Consider the following 13079-nt stretch of genomic DNA (forward strand, 5'->3'; position numbering starts at 1 on the left):
ATAAAAATCAAGTTTTTTGCCCAATGAACTATTAAATGAAACAACTGGATAAATACCCCACTGGTGAGTTTTGTTTTCCAACACTTAAACAATAATCTAAATTTGACAGATGTTTTGTGTATTTACAAATGCAAAAGAAACTTCAATAACAGGTGAAATACTGGACATTGCCTAACATTGCATAAATATTTGAGTTTCAACAAAATCCAATCTGTACAGCAATGTGTGTTTTAATGTTATGAATCGAGACAGAATGAGAACAGCATTTTCTAAGTCCAACATGGGCTATAGGAAGTGTGTGCATATTAAATGAACTTTCTTGTTTTTTATCTAATATTTGACAATCAATAGTTCCATGATTTACACCTGATATTGTACATGGTACACATGTACTGTAAACACTACCTAAGAGCTTCAGCGTTTTCATGTTTTCATACAGATAAAAAAAATCTCATGGAGCTGCTTTGTCATTTGAAAGAAAAAGAGAAATACAATTAATTAATTTAAGTGCTTGGCAGAACATTTTTTTATTTTGTTAAACACATAAACACAAACTCATGTAACTTCAGAGGCATTAACACAGACATTCTTTAAGACACCATACAGGATCCCTATTTCACAATATCTTTGGTACATTTTCCAACATCAACAACTTGCACAGATCCCTCTTAAAAACCTGCTTACGCCCCAAGTAAGCCTTAAAGTGTAGGTTTAATACACAGAGGCTGAAACATGTTACAACGATGCTTCACATAATCAGCACTAAAAACCAGCACCAACTTCAAAACAGAAAATTTATTTATTCTTCCTACACTTTAAGTTCCTTTGTGTTAAATACAAGCATATTTAATAGACAGGCAAGTTAACAAAAGCAAATCACCTAAAATAGACTTTTAAAACCTTGATGTTTTCTTGTAAAGACAATAAATACATTTTTCCCAACATGGAATTGCAGAAAACAAACTGCACTGTAACAGAACAACAACTGTAACTGGATACAAAGATCTGATGGAATGAAAACCAACCTATAAAAGTTCAAGCTTTAATGCAATGTTTCACTGTAGTGAAATCATCCCTTTCAAAGAGACAGAACGTCTCTATGTGAAAAAAAAGGATGATAAATGCAACAAATGTATCATGCCCCTCAGGCTGCAGCCATTACGTCTTCTTTTTTCTAAGAATTTGTTAGAGACAAAGACACCTTTTAGGGACATTTTGCAAATCTAATTGCTCTTAGAAAAAGTGTCACAAGGATTCTTCGTACATATCCTCTTAAAGGGAGGGATTCATTTTTGAAAATCCCAAATCAGTGTACATTTTTCTTACAGTAAGAGGTAGCTACTCTACTCAATCAGTCTCTGCTCAGTGTATGGCCTAAACTATTTTTATAGTAGGAGTGTCAGAATATGTCCCTCAGCTATTGTTTGCGCTGGCCAAGGTGTGAGAAACTGCAGCCTTACAGACGACAGGGTGTGTTACATCGTTGGTTAACACCTGATGATGGTAATGCCAGATTCCTGCAGGCGATACTGTGCTATAAGTCAGAGCTGGAATGTAATATACATGCTATGGAGGTCTTCAGAGCTCAGATGGCACAAACACAAGACTGTCTAAGTGCTATAACATAAAAAACGGAGACATAATAAGTAGAGGTCAAGGTAAAAGGGAGGTAAACTGTTCTCATTACATGACAACATAGTGTCGTTTGTTAGCTAAAGCAAGACAAGTGTTAATATTTTCATGCATTTGTATGTGGCACAGCACAATCAGCGGGTTTGTGTGAGACAATCAATATTTGCCAGATCAATCTAGTGAAGAGAGATGGGTCATTGTGCTGCAAATTTAAGCTTATACTAAGAGTGAAGGGTTCACAGGCTCATCCAGGGTCCAGGTCTTTGTCGGAGGGCTGTCTCACCCAGTTGTGCCAGCTCGCCTCCCTCTGACCCGTCTTGGCTGTCCTGCTCCTCAAGCCCCTCAGAATCATGAGATTCTTCTTCCTTGGAATCTGGCTCATCAGCCCCAGAGGCTTCTGGGACCACAGAGAGCTCTTTTGAAGACTGCTCAGCTGCTGAGGCGTTTCTCTCAGACTCAGATTCAGAGGCCACAGTCACAGATCCAATTGATTCGGCAGCATCAAGTTCTTTCTGGGAGTTTTCCTTCTCCATGCGCTTCTTAGCTTCCTCTCTCCTCTGCTTGATGCGGGTGCTGTCTCCCATCATGACCCTGACTCTAACCTGATCTGGAGGCCAGAGCCCACCCCATATGAACTGCAGGTAGCTGAACAGCACAATGACACTGAGGAAGGCGAAGTTGGTGGCCACACCGACCACTGCAGATGTGAGGGGGAAGTTGTACAGAACATATCTTATACCCGTGAAGTAAGCGTGGATACGGAGCTGGGATGAGTAGATCTGCACCCGCTTTGACTGGACCTCAATGACTGCACCCACAGTGGGTTGATAAGCATTCATCTTGTAGTCTGAGAAGAGCTCCACTTCTATGAGCTGCTTCTGCTCAGTCATTCCCGTCAGGAGAATAGGAGAGAAGAGTAAAGTAGCAAGGGTCTGCAGGAGGCTGGAGCGGTAATGCAGCATGGTAGATCTTCCCACTGATGTAATAATCTTCCCACCTTTTGTGTAAGACGACATCCTGACCATGAACATACCCAGCTGTTCATTCACCGGAGACTCTGGCATCACCAGATCCAAAGATATGCGATACGGCTGACCATAAGCCATCACCTGGTCCCTGTTATTCTTCATGAAAGAGATGTTGGCCTTGGGGAACGAACAAAGTCCTGACTCTGAGGCATCACAATCAGCGGTGTAGTAAAAGTGCACAGGGGTGGAGAAGCTCACCGTGGGCATGTAGGAGTAATAGAAACTCCCGTAGAGAAATATAGACACCCATAGGAGCAGAAGCAGGACACAAAACAGGATGGCAGCCTGGAACAAAGTCCGCCGGGTCTTGAGAAGAGTGACAGCTGCCACATCTTGCATCCAGTGTAGAACCGGACCCATCACGGCCCCCATCGTGTCTGATCCGGAACTCACCGACCTTCCTCTGGTCCTGGTTTGAGCAGTTGTTCCTCCTTCGAGCCCCGCTGACTGCTCCGTCTGTCGTGGGTCCTCTTTATGTTCATACATTGGTGGGTGGCTCCCCTCCGAAACTGTGTAATTGTTTATCTTCGCCCTCCCATATTCTATTAGACTAACAAACACCAGGCAACGACGCAGGCTCGCTTCTTCAGCTTGTTACCGCCGGCTTCTCTTGGAGACCATGTCAGGAGCGTTGATCGATAAATGATATTATCTTTGACTTTTACAGGTTGATCATTGGGTGTTTCCTTAAACTTGCTCTGTAAGCTCATGGACAGCTAAGCTAGCATTCCAACGCTGAGCTGCCGCATACAAAACATGACCCACGACCCGGAACTTGATGCAATATTTTGTACCACTATGGAGCAGCTGAGAAAATTCTATATTCATGTGCACCTCGTTATTAGCATAGACTGTAAAAAAATATGTATAATATGTATATATTATATTATATATGTATATATAATATGAATTATATATACAGTGTATGGTTATGAGAAACGAAATTGTCCAAATGGAACAAAAATAAAACAGAGATTTACAAAGAAAAAATACGAAACGGTTCTCAGTTTACAGAGCTGAATAAAAAAAGAATAGACAATTAGTTTTATTTAGTCTTTGTTAATTCGTGTCTCACTTAAGACGCAAGCATTCTGGTTGACACTCTGTTTTGTAAATTTTTAATTGTTGTGGTCGTTCATCTTTTGTATTATTAAAATAAGTTTTTAATGTGATGACGATATGAATTTGTATCACATTATACTTTTCTGGCCTTTGTTGGTCTCATCCCAGGTAAGATGCTTATATCCTGCACCTTTTAAGTGTATTATTATTATTATTATTATTATTATAATATTATTATAATATTATTATTATTATTAGATTGTGACATAGGATACATGTCAGGGCAGAGAACCGAAAGGGCCCGGAGAGTGAAACATAATAGTGTTTTAAATAAATAATATTTTTAAATACAGTTCACAATATTGTATTTGACGGCTCGAATCCCAAAAGTTTTCCAACTTTCTCTTATTTTCCCCGAGAGCTTCAGAATGAATTTTCTCAATCCGAAACTCCATTCTCCGATTTTTCTGGCAGCACGTGAACGCAGCACCGCTGCTACGAAGACAGTGAGGACAGTAGGCCGCTGGTGGACCGACACTCAGCGATCATGGGGAAGAAAAGTCGCCTCCCAGGAGGAACAGCGGGTCGTAGAACCATCCTACAGCTTTCACCTTCCGGGCTGAGAGCTGGTAATGCTGGAGAAAGAGAAGAAGGTCTCTCGGGTTCCGATGGTACGTTTGAAATACACAATCTCGCTGCCTTGTTAGCGGCGAGCTTGCTAAATGCTAAAGGTTCGAGGTGTGAAGAAGAAGAGGCCTATTCAGTGAAAACAAGAACCATTGACTTTCATGTTAACTTCTAAAATCCATATTAGCTGCATCCTGTTCAGATACAGACATTTTATAAGAAGTATTTAAACGGTGCGCACAGACATTATGCGAAACATTTTATCTTGTAGCGGATCCATTAGACGCTAGAATGCTACGTTAGCTGTAGTCTTGTTTGTCTGCCAAATCAGGATTATGACCATCTGACTCTTTTCTTTCGGGTACTTTGAGTTCTATTATACGTTTTTGATAGTAAGGAAGAAAGCTGTGTGGTCGGAGTGGCCTCGTGGTCTGTTTACGTGTTGATCAGTCCATGAATGCTCTGCGCTATTGTTTGAGCACAATGTACCTCCTACGCTTGATTGACTTTGTTTTGTTTGTGATTGTGATCGGTAGATGAACAAGAGGGTGATGGACAAAGATTCGTGAGAGATATACGCACAACCATGAAGCATCCCACAGTGAAAGCTACAGGTATGTCCCTCCGTCTGTGTGGCTATTTGTGTCTTTCTCAGTAGCATAATTGAACGAGCATGCCAATAATAGTCTGTTTGTGTCCTTCTGCAGAGGGCTTGTCTTTGCTCGGCGCCTATGAGGACAGTGATGATGATGATGCTGGAGACTCTCTGCGTTCAACTGCAAATTCTCAACACAACCAATCAACTGACATCGACAGTACACTGGCCAACTTTATGGCTGTAAGTACAATTTGCTGCTTGTTTCCTGATTTTACTCTGTAAACCATCAAAAGTAGGACGTTCATTAATACATGTTGTTTGTCAGTGGTACAGTGTAGCCTGGAAGTCACTATAGTAGTGTACTTAAATTAATACTGCTCAAAACACTATCCGTTCCCTTGTCTCACATGTAATTAAAGTTCATGTTGAGCAAACTGGTATTTTTTATTATTTCCTGTAAAGGTACATTTCAGGTCTAACCCAGCTGAATCCAGTTGCATTATAGAGTAGTCCTTGTATTGCTCTTCATTATACAGAAATGCATGTTATGGTTAAAAAATAATATGGCTAATCTAAAAAGTGTACAAAAACGAAAGAAGACTTTTCTTTGGGCATAGTTTATTTTCACAAACACAGAATAATTTACACAAAGACTATTGCTTTGAAGAGTGTGACTCATCCAATGAAAGCATGCTTTTGACAAAGGTTTAACTGTCTTCCTTTCTTCCCATTCCAGGAAATTGATGCAATAACCACTCAACCGAGTTCAGATGATACAGCTTCTCATCCTTCAGCCCCAACTACCAACTTACCAAAACCTGAACCTGATGGTCAGCAGCCAGCTGCCAAGGAGGACCAGAATGAACAAAGCACAAATTTTGAGTACAACACACAGTACTCACTGGCTGGAGGTATGCATCTATGCTGCTTTGAATATCAAATTACTCCCCCATAGACAATTGTCTATTTGGTTGTCTCTTTGTAGCTTGGGGATGCAGTCCTTCCTTTTGTGTTACAGCTATAGACTTTGTTCAAAAAAAAAATAGTGCTTGGATCCAAAATTGACCAAACTTACAAAGACTGCTTGCATGGTGGGACAAATTTTGATTTGTGTGTGATTACATTTTTAAGGTTACAATGAGTTGATAATTTCATTCATGATATATATATACATTTACAGCTTTTAAAATCTGCTCATACATATGCTTTTCTTGCAGTGGGTGTAGAGATGGGAGACTGGCAGGAGGTTTGGGATGATAACTCTGGCTGCTATTATTACTGGAACACTGTGACCAACGAGGTGTTGTGGGAGCTGCCTCACTATTTGGCTGATCAGGTTCAAAGCCTTGGGCAGAACGCCAACAGGTAGGAGGGACTGACTGAGAGAGAGAATCTTTATCCTTGAAGACAGAATAAAAAATAACTGCACCTACATGATATAGAGTACACTTGTTTTCACTCTCTTGCCTGTGTCTCTAGCACAACAACTCAGCAGTGTGTAATGTGTGTTGTATTCTTCTGTTAAAAGCTCTAGTGTCAATGGAAATGGCACAGTGCATGCAGGTTGTAAAACTGAGGAAAGTTCTCCATCTGCTGCAGTCCTGACGTCGGATAAAGAGCCCCAGGCAAAGGCAAGTTTCATATACAACTAACAGAAATGTGAATGGAATTTATTCTGTGGTGTTTTAAGTGCTGTTATTCTTAATTCTAATGCAACAACCTTATTGTCTTTTATTTAAAAGGAGGTTATTGAGAGTGTTGTGGGTCTCACAAGTGAAGAGGAGGAGCGCCGTGGAGTGGCTGCCTCTCTGCTTGGTCCTCTGATCCCATCTGAAGTTAAGCAAGCAGAGGAAAAATGGAGAAAGAGACTGATCAAAGGTTTGGATGAGACTGAGAACAGTGTGGATTCTGATGGAGAAGGTGTTCACCTCGCAGGATCTCCCTCCACCCCTCTGCGGGACCCTGACTCAGCTCCCACCGCCCCGAAAGATGTTGGCACCAAAAAGCGATCAAGAGATAATTCAGATGCTGAGGAGGAGACAGAAGAAGACACAGTGGAGCTGGAACTTGCACTGGAACGGAAAAAGGTGGGGTTTTACTAGATTTGATGATTTGAATTGAGAGTAAAACCTAGATTTTTTATTAGCAAGAAATAACCTTCAAGTTGATGTAAAACAATAATATGTCAAATAAAAGGCAACAGGGACCAAGTTCTTACCTGTTGTTTGACTCTTAGGCTGAGCTCCGGGCATTGGAGGAGGGTGATGGGAGTGCAGGGGGCTCTAGTCCTTGTTCTGAGACAAGCCAAGATGCCTCTGGTGCTCGAGGACCTCTACTGAAGAAAAACAGGTGGAAGACTGCCTTCCTCAATGCTGCCAGCCCAGACTCTAACAGCAGAGGCTCAGACCTGCAGGACGGCACAGACCCAGGTGAGTTCAATATTTACAGATAACAGACAGCACTTGGAAGAAATGCATTTCAAATCCCACTTTTTGCCACAAATGCACATTTTAAATGCCTCCATTTGCCCTGTAGCTCCTCCAAAAGTCCTGGACAGTGTTGCAGAAGTAGAAGACAAGGAAACGGACGATGCTGAGGAGAAATCAGGCTCCAAACTTCCAATTAAAGAAGAGATAGAAATGGCTGAGCTCAAAGTAGAAACACCTGAGCTCAAGGTAACAACTTATCAATAACTAACCCTACTACAGCTGTGTCAGTTGCTTATGAAACACAATTCTCATAATCAAAAATTCTAGTTTCAGATCGGACAGCTGGCTAACACCTTAACCAGCAAGATGGAGTTCCTGGGGATAAACAAGAAGGCGATCTCAAACTTCCAGTTGCTTCTGCTACAAACTGAGGTAAGAAGATAATTTTTCAGTTTTGCACATGAACAGTTCCCAGTAGGATTCCTAAAATATTCAACACTTAATTTTCTTTCATGTCATCTACCAGGCAGCTATGTGGTAGTTATTAATAATTAAAATTCTCATAATAATCCATCACAAGGTGTCATTCTGGAGACTTGCTGTAATTACTCTTTCACGTAGCTCATCTATCTTGTGGAATTTGTCTGTTTCTCCTCTCATTACCTCTGAACTTTAATCTCACTCATCCTGTTCCTTCCTCTTTCTCGCTATCTCTCTTTTTTCTATCTCCTCCAGACTCGGATTGCTGACTGGAGGGAAGGCGCTCTGAATGGGGTCTATCTACGCCGCAGGCTGCAGGAAGCTGCTGAACACATAAAATATTACGAACTTAACGCGACTCCTAAAGGCTGGTCCTGCCACTGGGACAGGTACGCGCTCCTTACCTTTCACATCTCTAAACTCCCTGGTCCCCCACAGAAAATTTATACCCTGTGACTACAACCCCCACCAGTGCCGAGGGGTGCAGACATTGTTACATGACTTGGGGAGAAGCTTAACCAGTCCGAGAGGATTTTAACACTTACCAGAAACAGACTCACCAGGTTTCTGTGATGCAATCCTGGCACTTGGCCATGACCGTGCTGGTGAGGGCGCATTCGTTCAGGGCCAGCCTGCCTCCTGTTAAATAAACCTGCCTGCCCCTGTAACGCAGACTCGTTAGCCCTGTGCTGTGAGGGACTTTGTAGACTGGTCCAGTCAGTGGATAAATTGGGAGGGGGGGTTATGGTAGGAAGGTTGGTTGCGTGGGAGAGCTTTGCACTTTACAGGTCTTCCACCCCAGAATGCAATGCCAACAGAGTGATGCCCTGGAAGCGCGGAGTGTCACACATCAAATAAACTGTGAAGATGGAGCAATGACGGGGATCCAGCAGGTCAGACCTACTCTATTTCATATGTCTTCCTGTTTTTTATTTTCTTCTTTCTCATGTAAATCAAATTGACTTTTTGTGGATGTTATTTCTTGACCTATGGTGGGTGATTATGGTCATGATGATGATGATGATGATGTTGTTGATGATGATGATGTTTCCTCCCTGGCGTCTTCCTGTGTCTGGGAGGGAATGGTTGTCAACAAAAAAAAACTGGAACAAAATATGACAACCATGGTGTGAGCTGAATGCTACTTTCAGGACCTAGAGCTGATTTGTTTTGCTTTCTTTGTTAGTGAGAGCAAGGTGGGTTCCCTATCCACTCCCAGAACCTCACTCTAATCGGGCCCTACTATTGGATGGCTACATTCGCCATCCGTAACAACACTCCCACCCCCTGCCATGGCTATTATGTCCACTTCCTTGCCCCACTGTTACAGGGTATCATGTGGAGCATCCAGTTCCTAGGCCAGCTTTTGAGACTCTGTCTTTCTATCTCTGTTCTTCCACTCTTTAGAGAGCACAGGCGGTATTTCTATGTGAATGACCGAACCAGTACCTCCCAGTGGGACTTCCCATCAGAGGACGACAAGGACGATGATCTGAAGGGAGCTCAAACACAGACGTCAGGCCAAGGGGAAACCAAAACATCCTCTACATCTGCTGATGGAATCACAGGTCAGTCTACGAACCTACAGCTGCATCCTAATAACGTCTTAAATTACTTTTTGGCATGTATAATGTTTGTTAAACTCCTCACAGCAGCTTTAAGTTAAAATGTTGGATATCGACTCTAAATGTGGGCTAAGTTTCAAATTGAGAGGTATAAGTGTATCTAAGTAATCCCAGGATCGGCCTACAGGCTGCTCTGAACAGCTTTTTAAAAAAGATCACATGAGAATTAGAGGAATGGGACATGAGACTTGCTTAGTTTGTGACATCACTGATTAGTGACTCCTTAAAAGAGCATAGTATCAACAGTGCATTAAATATAATACTTGTCAAACAGAAACACCCTGCTCTGTTCTTTATTTACTTTTGTGTATTATGTGGTAATAAATGTTAATTTGTTTAATAATAAAATCTCCAAATTTTTTAATTTAACATATTTATTTCATTTAACACGAAATGAGCAGATACAGGATTATATAGGTGATTAGATATACTAGCTGACACGTGCTCGTGGCGTCTAATTGCTCTTTAAGGAGTTTATCAATTAACACACACGAATGCCTGCGGACGGGAAAAAGTCAGTTCTCCGTCTCTTCATAATAACAGGACACACAACTTACTTGTTGGGCATTCACGCACACAGGAACGGTTATAAACAGGGCAAGTAGTCGGAGTGAGAGAGTCCGTCTCAACTTAATCCTCCTGCAGCTCTACCTCGCGGTGAGTGCTTGCGACCGTCAGCTGCAGGCTCCATTTGGTGCAGAGAGCAGAGACGTCCACCCGATCAGTCTCAAACTTTATTGCAGGGCGAAAGTAATGAAAATCGCCTCCTCTTCCACTCCCTCACAGTCACAAGGATTCATTTAGGTACAGAAACGTGGAACTGTTTGATTTTACGTGAATTGGTAGTACTGACGGAATTCGGTTGGTACCTATAAAAGTACCGAATTCAGTACCCATCCCTAATACTAACCATCTACAACTCCTTTTAAAAAATACAATACAAATAATGCCCAATGTTTTTTTCTTTGGTGTATCAATGATGTGACAAACGGATATCATCACTAATATAACGTTTGTTTTTTTTCCAATAACAGGAACTTCTCCTGCCCCACCTGCTCCTCCACAGCCCAGTGCTTCATCCTTCTGGTCCCCATCTCAGCCTCCTCTTCCTGACAGCCCACCTCCACCTTCCCACCACCCACCACCTCCACCTCTTCCCCCAGGCTCTCCACCTCCACCCCCTCCCCCACCAGACAGCGATGGGGAAATCATGGAAGTGGAGATGGATGTGGATGATGACAATGACGGGGAGCCTCCAGCCCCTGGAACCGAGGAAGACGGCACAGGGAGGCCTCCGTTGCCGCCAGGCACTGCCAGCATGAAGGTACAAGTTTGTTCTTTGATGATTATGTGTCAAGTGGTTTATCCTTTAATGCTGCATGTGTCATTTCAGAAAAAAGAGGACCCCAGTTATTCACTTTTATTTTATTGTCTTTAACGCAGATTGTGGAGTCGACAGGTTCCTTTGGGAAGGGTCAGAAACGTAAGGCCAGTCAGCTGAATAAGTCCATCACTATTGGAAGCAACCCCATTCTCTACACCCAGCCTGCTGTCAGTGCAGGTAAAAAGTTATCACTAAACATCTGCGGTTGTAAATACATACATTTATTTTATATGTTGACAACAGTATTAAAGGTACTCTGACTTAACATTGGAGCCAAATAGTGACTGCCCAACCCTGAAACAATAATCTTGAAACAGTGTTTACCAAGATTTTCTCTCTACCTCCAGCTCCCCTCATGGCAGCCACTGCCTACTGGGCTGTGCCAACTGTCACTGCCCCTTTGGTCCATTGTGAACCTCCTGCCCCACCTCTCCCAGTCCTGCCTCCTCAACCACCACTGCCTCCACCACAGCCGCCCAGTGAGCCCCCAGGAGTCAAAGCTCCACCCACAGATAAGACCAAGAAAGTCAAGAAGGATAAGGTTAGTGTGGGTAGTAACATTGTGTATAAAGTGTGGAAAGACATTGGATAACTTATGGAAGGTTTTAATACCAATAATGTTTTGACTCTTTGAAGCGTACACCTTTACAGCCTGATTTTCTTTACAGCCTGATTTTCTTTACAGCCTGATTTTCTTTACCTTAACTTCTGTAACAGACTTTGCTTCTGGCTTACCTAAATACAACATTTAAGGGACCTAAATTGTAACTATCTCTTCCTGTGTCTCTGCAGTCAAAGAAGAGTAAGATCAAAATGCCATCTCTGGTGAAGAAGTGGCAGAGCATCCAGAAGGAGTTGGATGAAGAAGAGAAGAGCAGCTCTAGTGACGAGGACAGAGATCAACTCAACAAGAAGAACATCGAGGACTGGAAACAAGCGCAGTTTGTGACGTATGTTCAAGTTTTCATTTGATAATCATTTGTTCTTTAAAATATATTTAATGTTTGTCAGACTTGTATATAACCATTTCACTGTTTAATGTCTACAGGGGAAAAGCTTCAAAAAATGCAAACTTTGAGGCACTTCCTGATAACTGGCGGGATCGGCTGAAGAAGCGGAAACTGACAAATACCACGTAACATTTGACCCGGGTCATTCATTGCCCTTTTGTTTTTTGTTTTTTGTTTTTTTTGTTTTTTTATTTTAAACCTATTCAAGCCATTGCCATCCTCCCAGCTTTAGTTTCCTTTGAGGATCTATTGACTGAATTATTTTCTGTGTTCGTGATATTCACATTTAGAGAACCTTTTGTGGCCGGCTATTCACCTGTAAGGTTTGAATGTCCTTTCTTGCTTTTTTTTATAGCCACTATTGTAAATGTGCCAAATGTCTTGAGTTTATCAAAAATACTGTACAATCCCCAAATAGATGACCACCACAGTTTGTTTGGAAGGATGTCTGTTTTATTGTGCATTTTTACAACTGTGTACATAAAATGCCTGATGGGATATTCCATGTTTTTCAAAGGGGAGGGAACATCATTGAGCTTGTATATTTTGTATAAAGTTATTAAACTGTTTTTCAAAGTATTCTCCTAGTAGTGGGTTTTTTTGTTGTTGTTTTTTTTTTTACATCCTTTTAGTTTAATGGAATAACAAAAAAAAAATGAAGGAGTGATCCCACAATTTCTACTAGTCTCAAATATTGTGTTTTCCTCTTTGGAATCTTAGTAATACTTGTGAAAAATTGATGTTTACGTCAAATACAGTCTATGGTTAAAAGACTGTCAGAAACCACTCAAACCCTCATGAGTAGGCCTACTCGTAGATGCGCAAATTGGTTGGATTAACTTTTATACTAGGCTGAATAGTGGAGTCAAAATGTACCATGTATTGTTGAGACGATGGTCACTGATTCAGACATGAATTAAAGTGTAACTAAACCCCAAACCACTTGTTTCTTAGCTCGAAACATATTTATATAGGGATTTAGTAGTGCCGTTAATCAATGTAGGTCTTGATCCCAGCAGTTGAGCATAAGGTATCAAAATTCCTCAAATTGTGTTGAAAATGTGTTTAGAGACTGCCATCTGCAGGTCGAAACCCCTCTACTGCAATGGAGTTTTTCTATCGGCTGGCTGAGTTCACGGTGACGTATTTGGTCCATGCGTCTGTCATCATACCCTATATAACCTACCTCACCACATAAGTTAAG

General features: G+C 41.7%; 2 protein-coding genes across 2 annotated transcripts; one reads left to right on the forward strand and one right to left on the reverse strand.

Moving 5' to 3' along the window:
• Positions 1–498: 498 nt before the first annotated feature.
• On the reverse strand, positions 499–3446 carry LOC117814567 (seipin-like). Its single transcript, XM_034685967.1, has one exon. The coding sequence runs from the start codon at positions 3144–3146 to the stop codon at positions 1869–1871; it is 1278 nt and encodes a 425-aa protein (XP_034541858.1). The 5' UTR covers positions 3147–3446; the 3' UTR covers positions 499–1868.
• A 749-nt stretch (positions 3447–4195) lies between these two features.
• On the forward strand, positions 4196–12454 carry fnbp4 (formin binding protein 4). Its single transcript, XM_034685785.1, has 17 exons — positions 4196–4393; positions 4886–4963; positions 5057–5187; positions 5684–5858; positions 6165–6312; positions 6476–6578; positions 6690–7034; positions 7184–7376; positions 7483–7622; positions 7704–7808; positions 8112–8245; positions 9264–9424; positions 10516–10805; positions 10925–11042; positions 11213–11406; positions 11658–11815; positions 11914–12454. The coding sequence occupies exons 1-17, from the start codon at positions 4270–4272 to the stop codon at positions 12002–12004; spliced, it is 2688 nt and encodes an 895-aa protein (XP_034541676.1). The 5' UTR covers positions 4196–4269; the 3' UTR covers positions 12005–12454.
• Positions 12455–13079: the final 625 nt, after the last annotated feature.

This window comes from Notolabrus celidotus, chromosome 6 (genome assembly GCF_009762535.1).
Source record: "Notolabrus celidotus isolate fNotCel1 chromosome 6, fNotCel1.pri, whole genome shotgun sequence".
In the NCBI taxonomy this organism is placed as follows: Eukaryota; Metazoa; Chordata; class Actinopteri; order Labriformes; family Labridae; genus Notolabrus; species Notolabrus celidotus.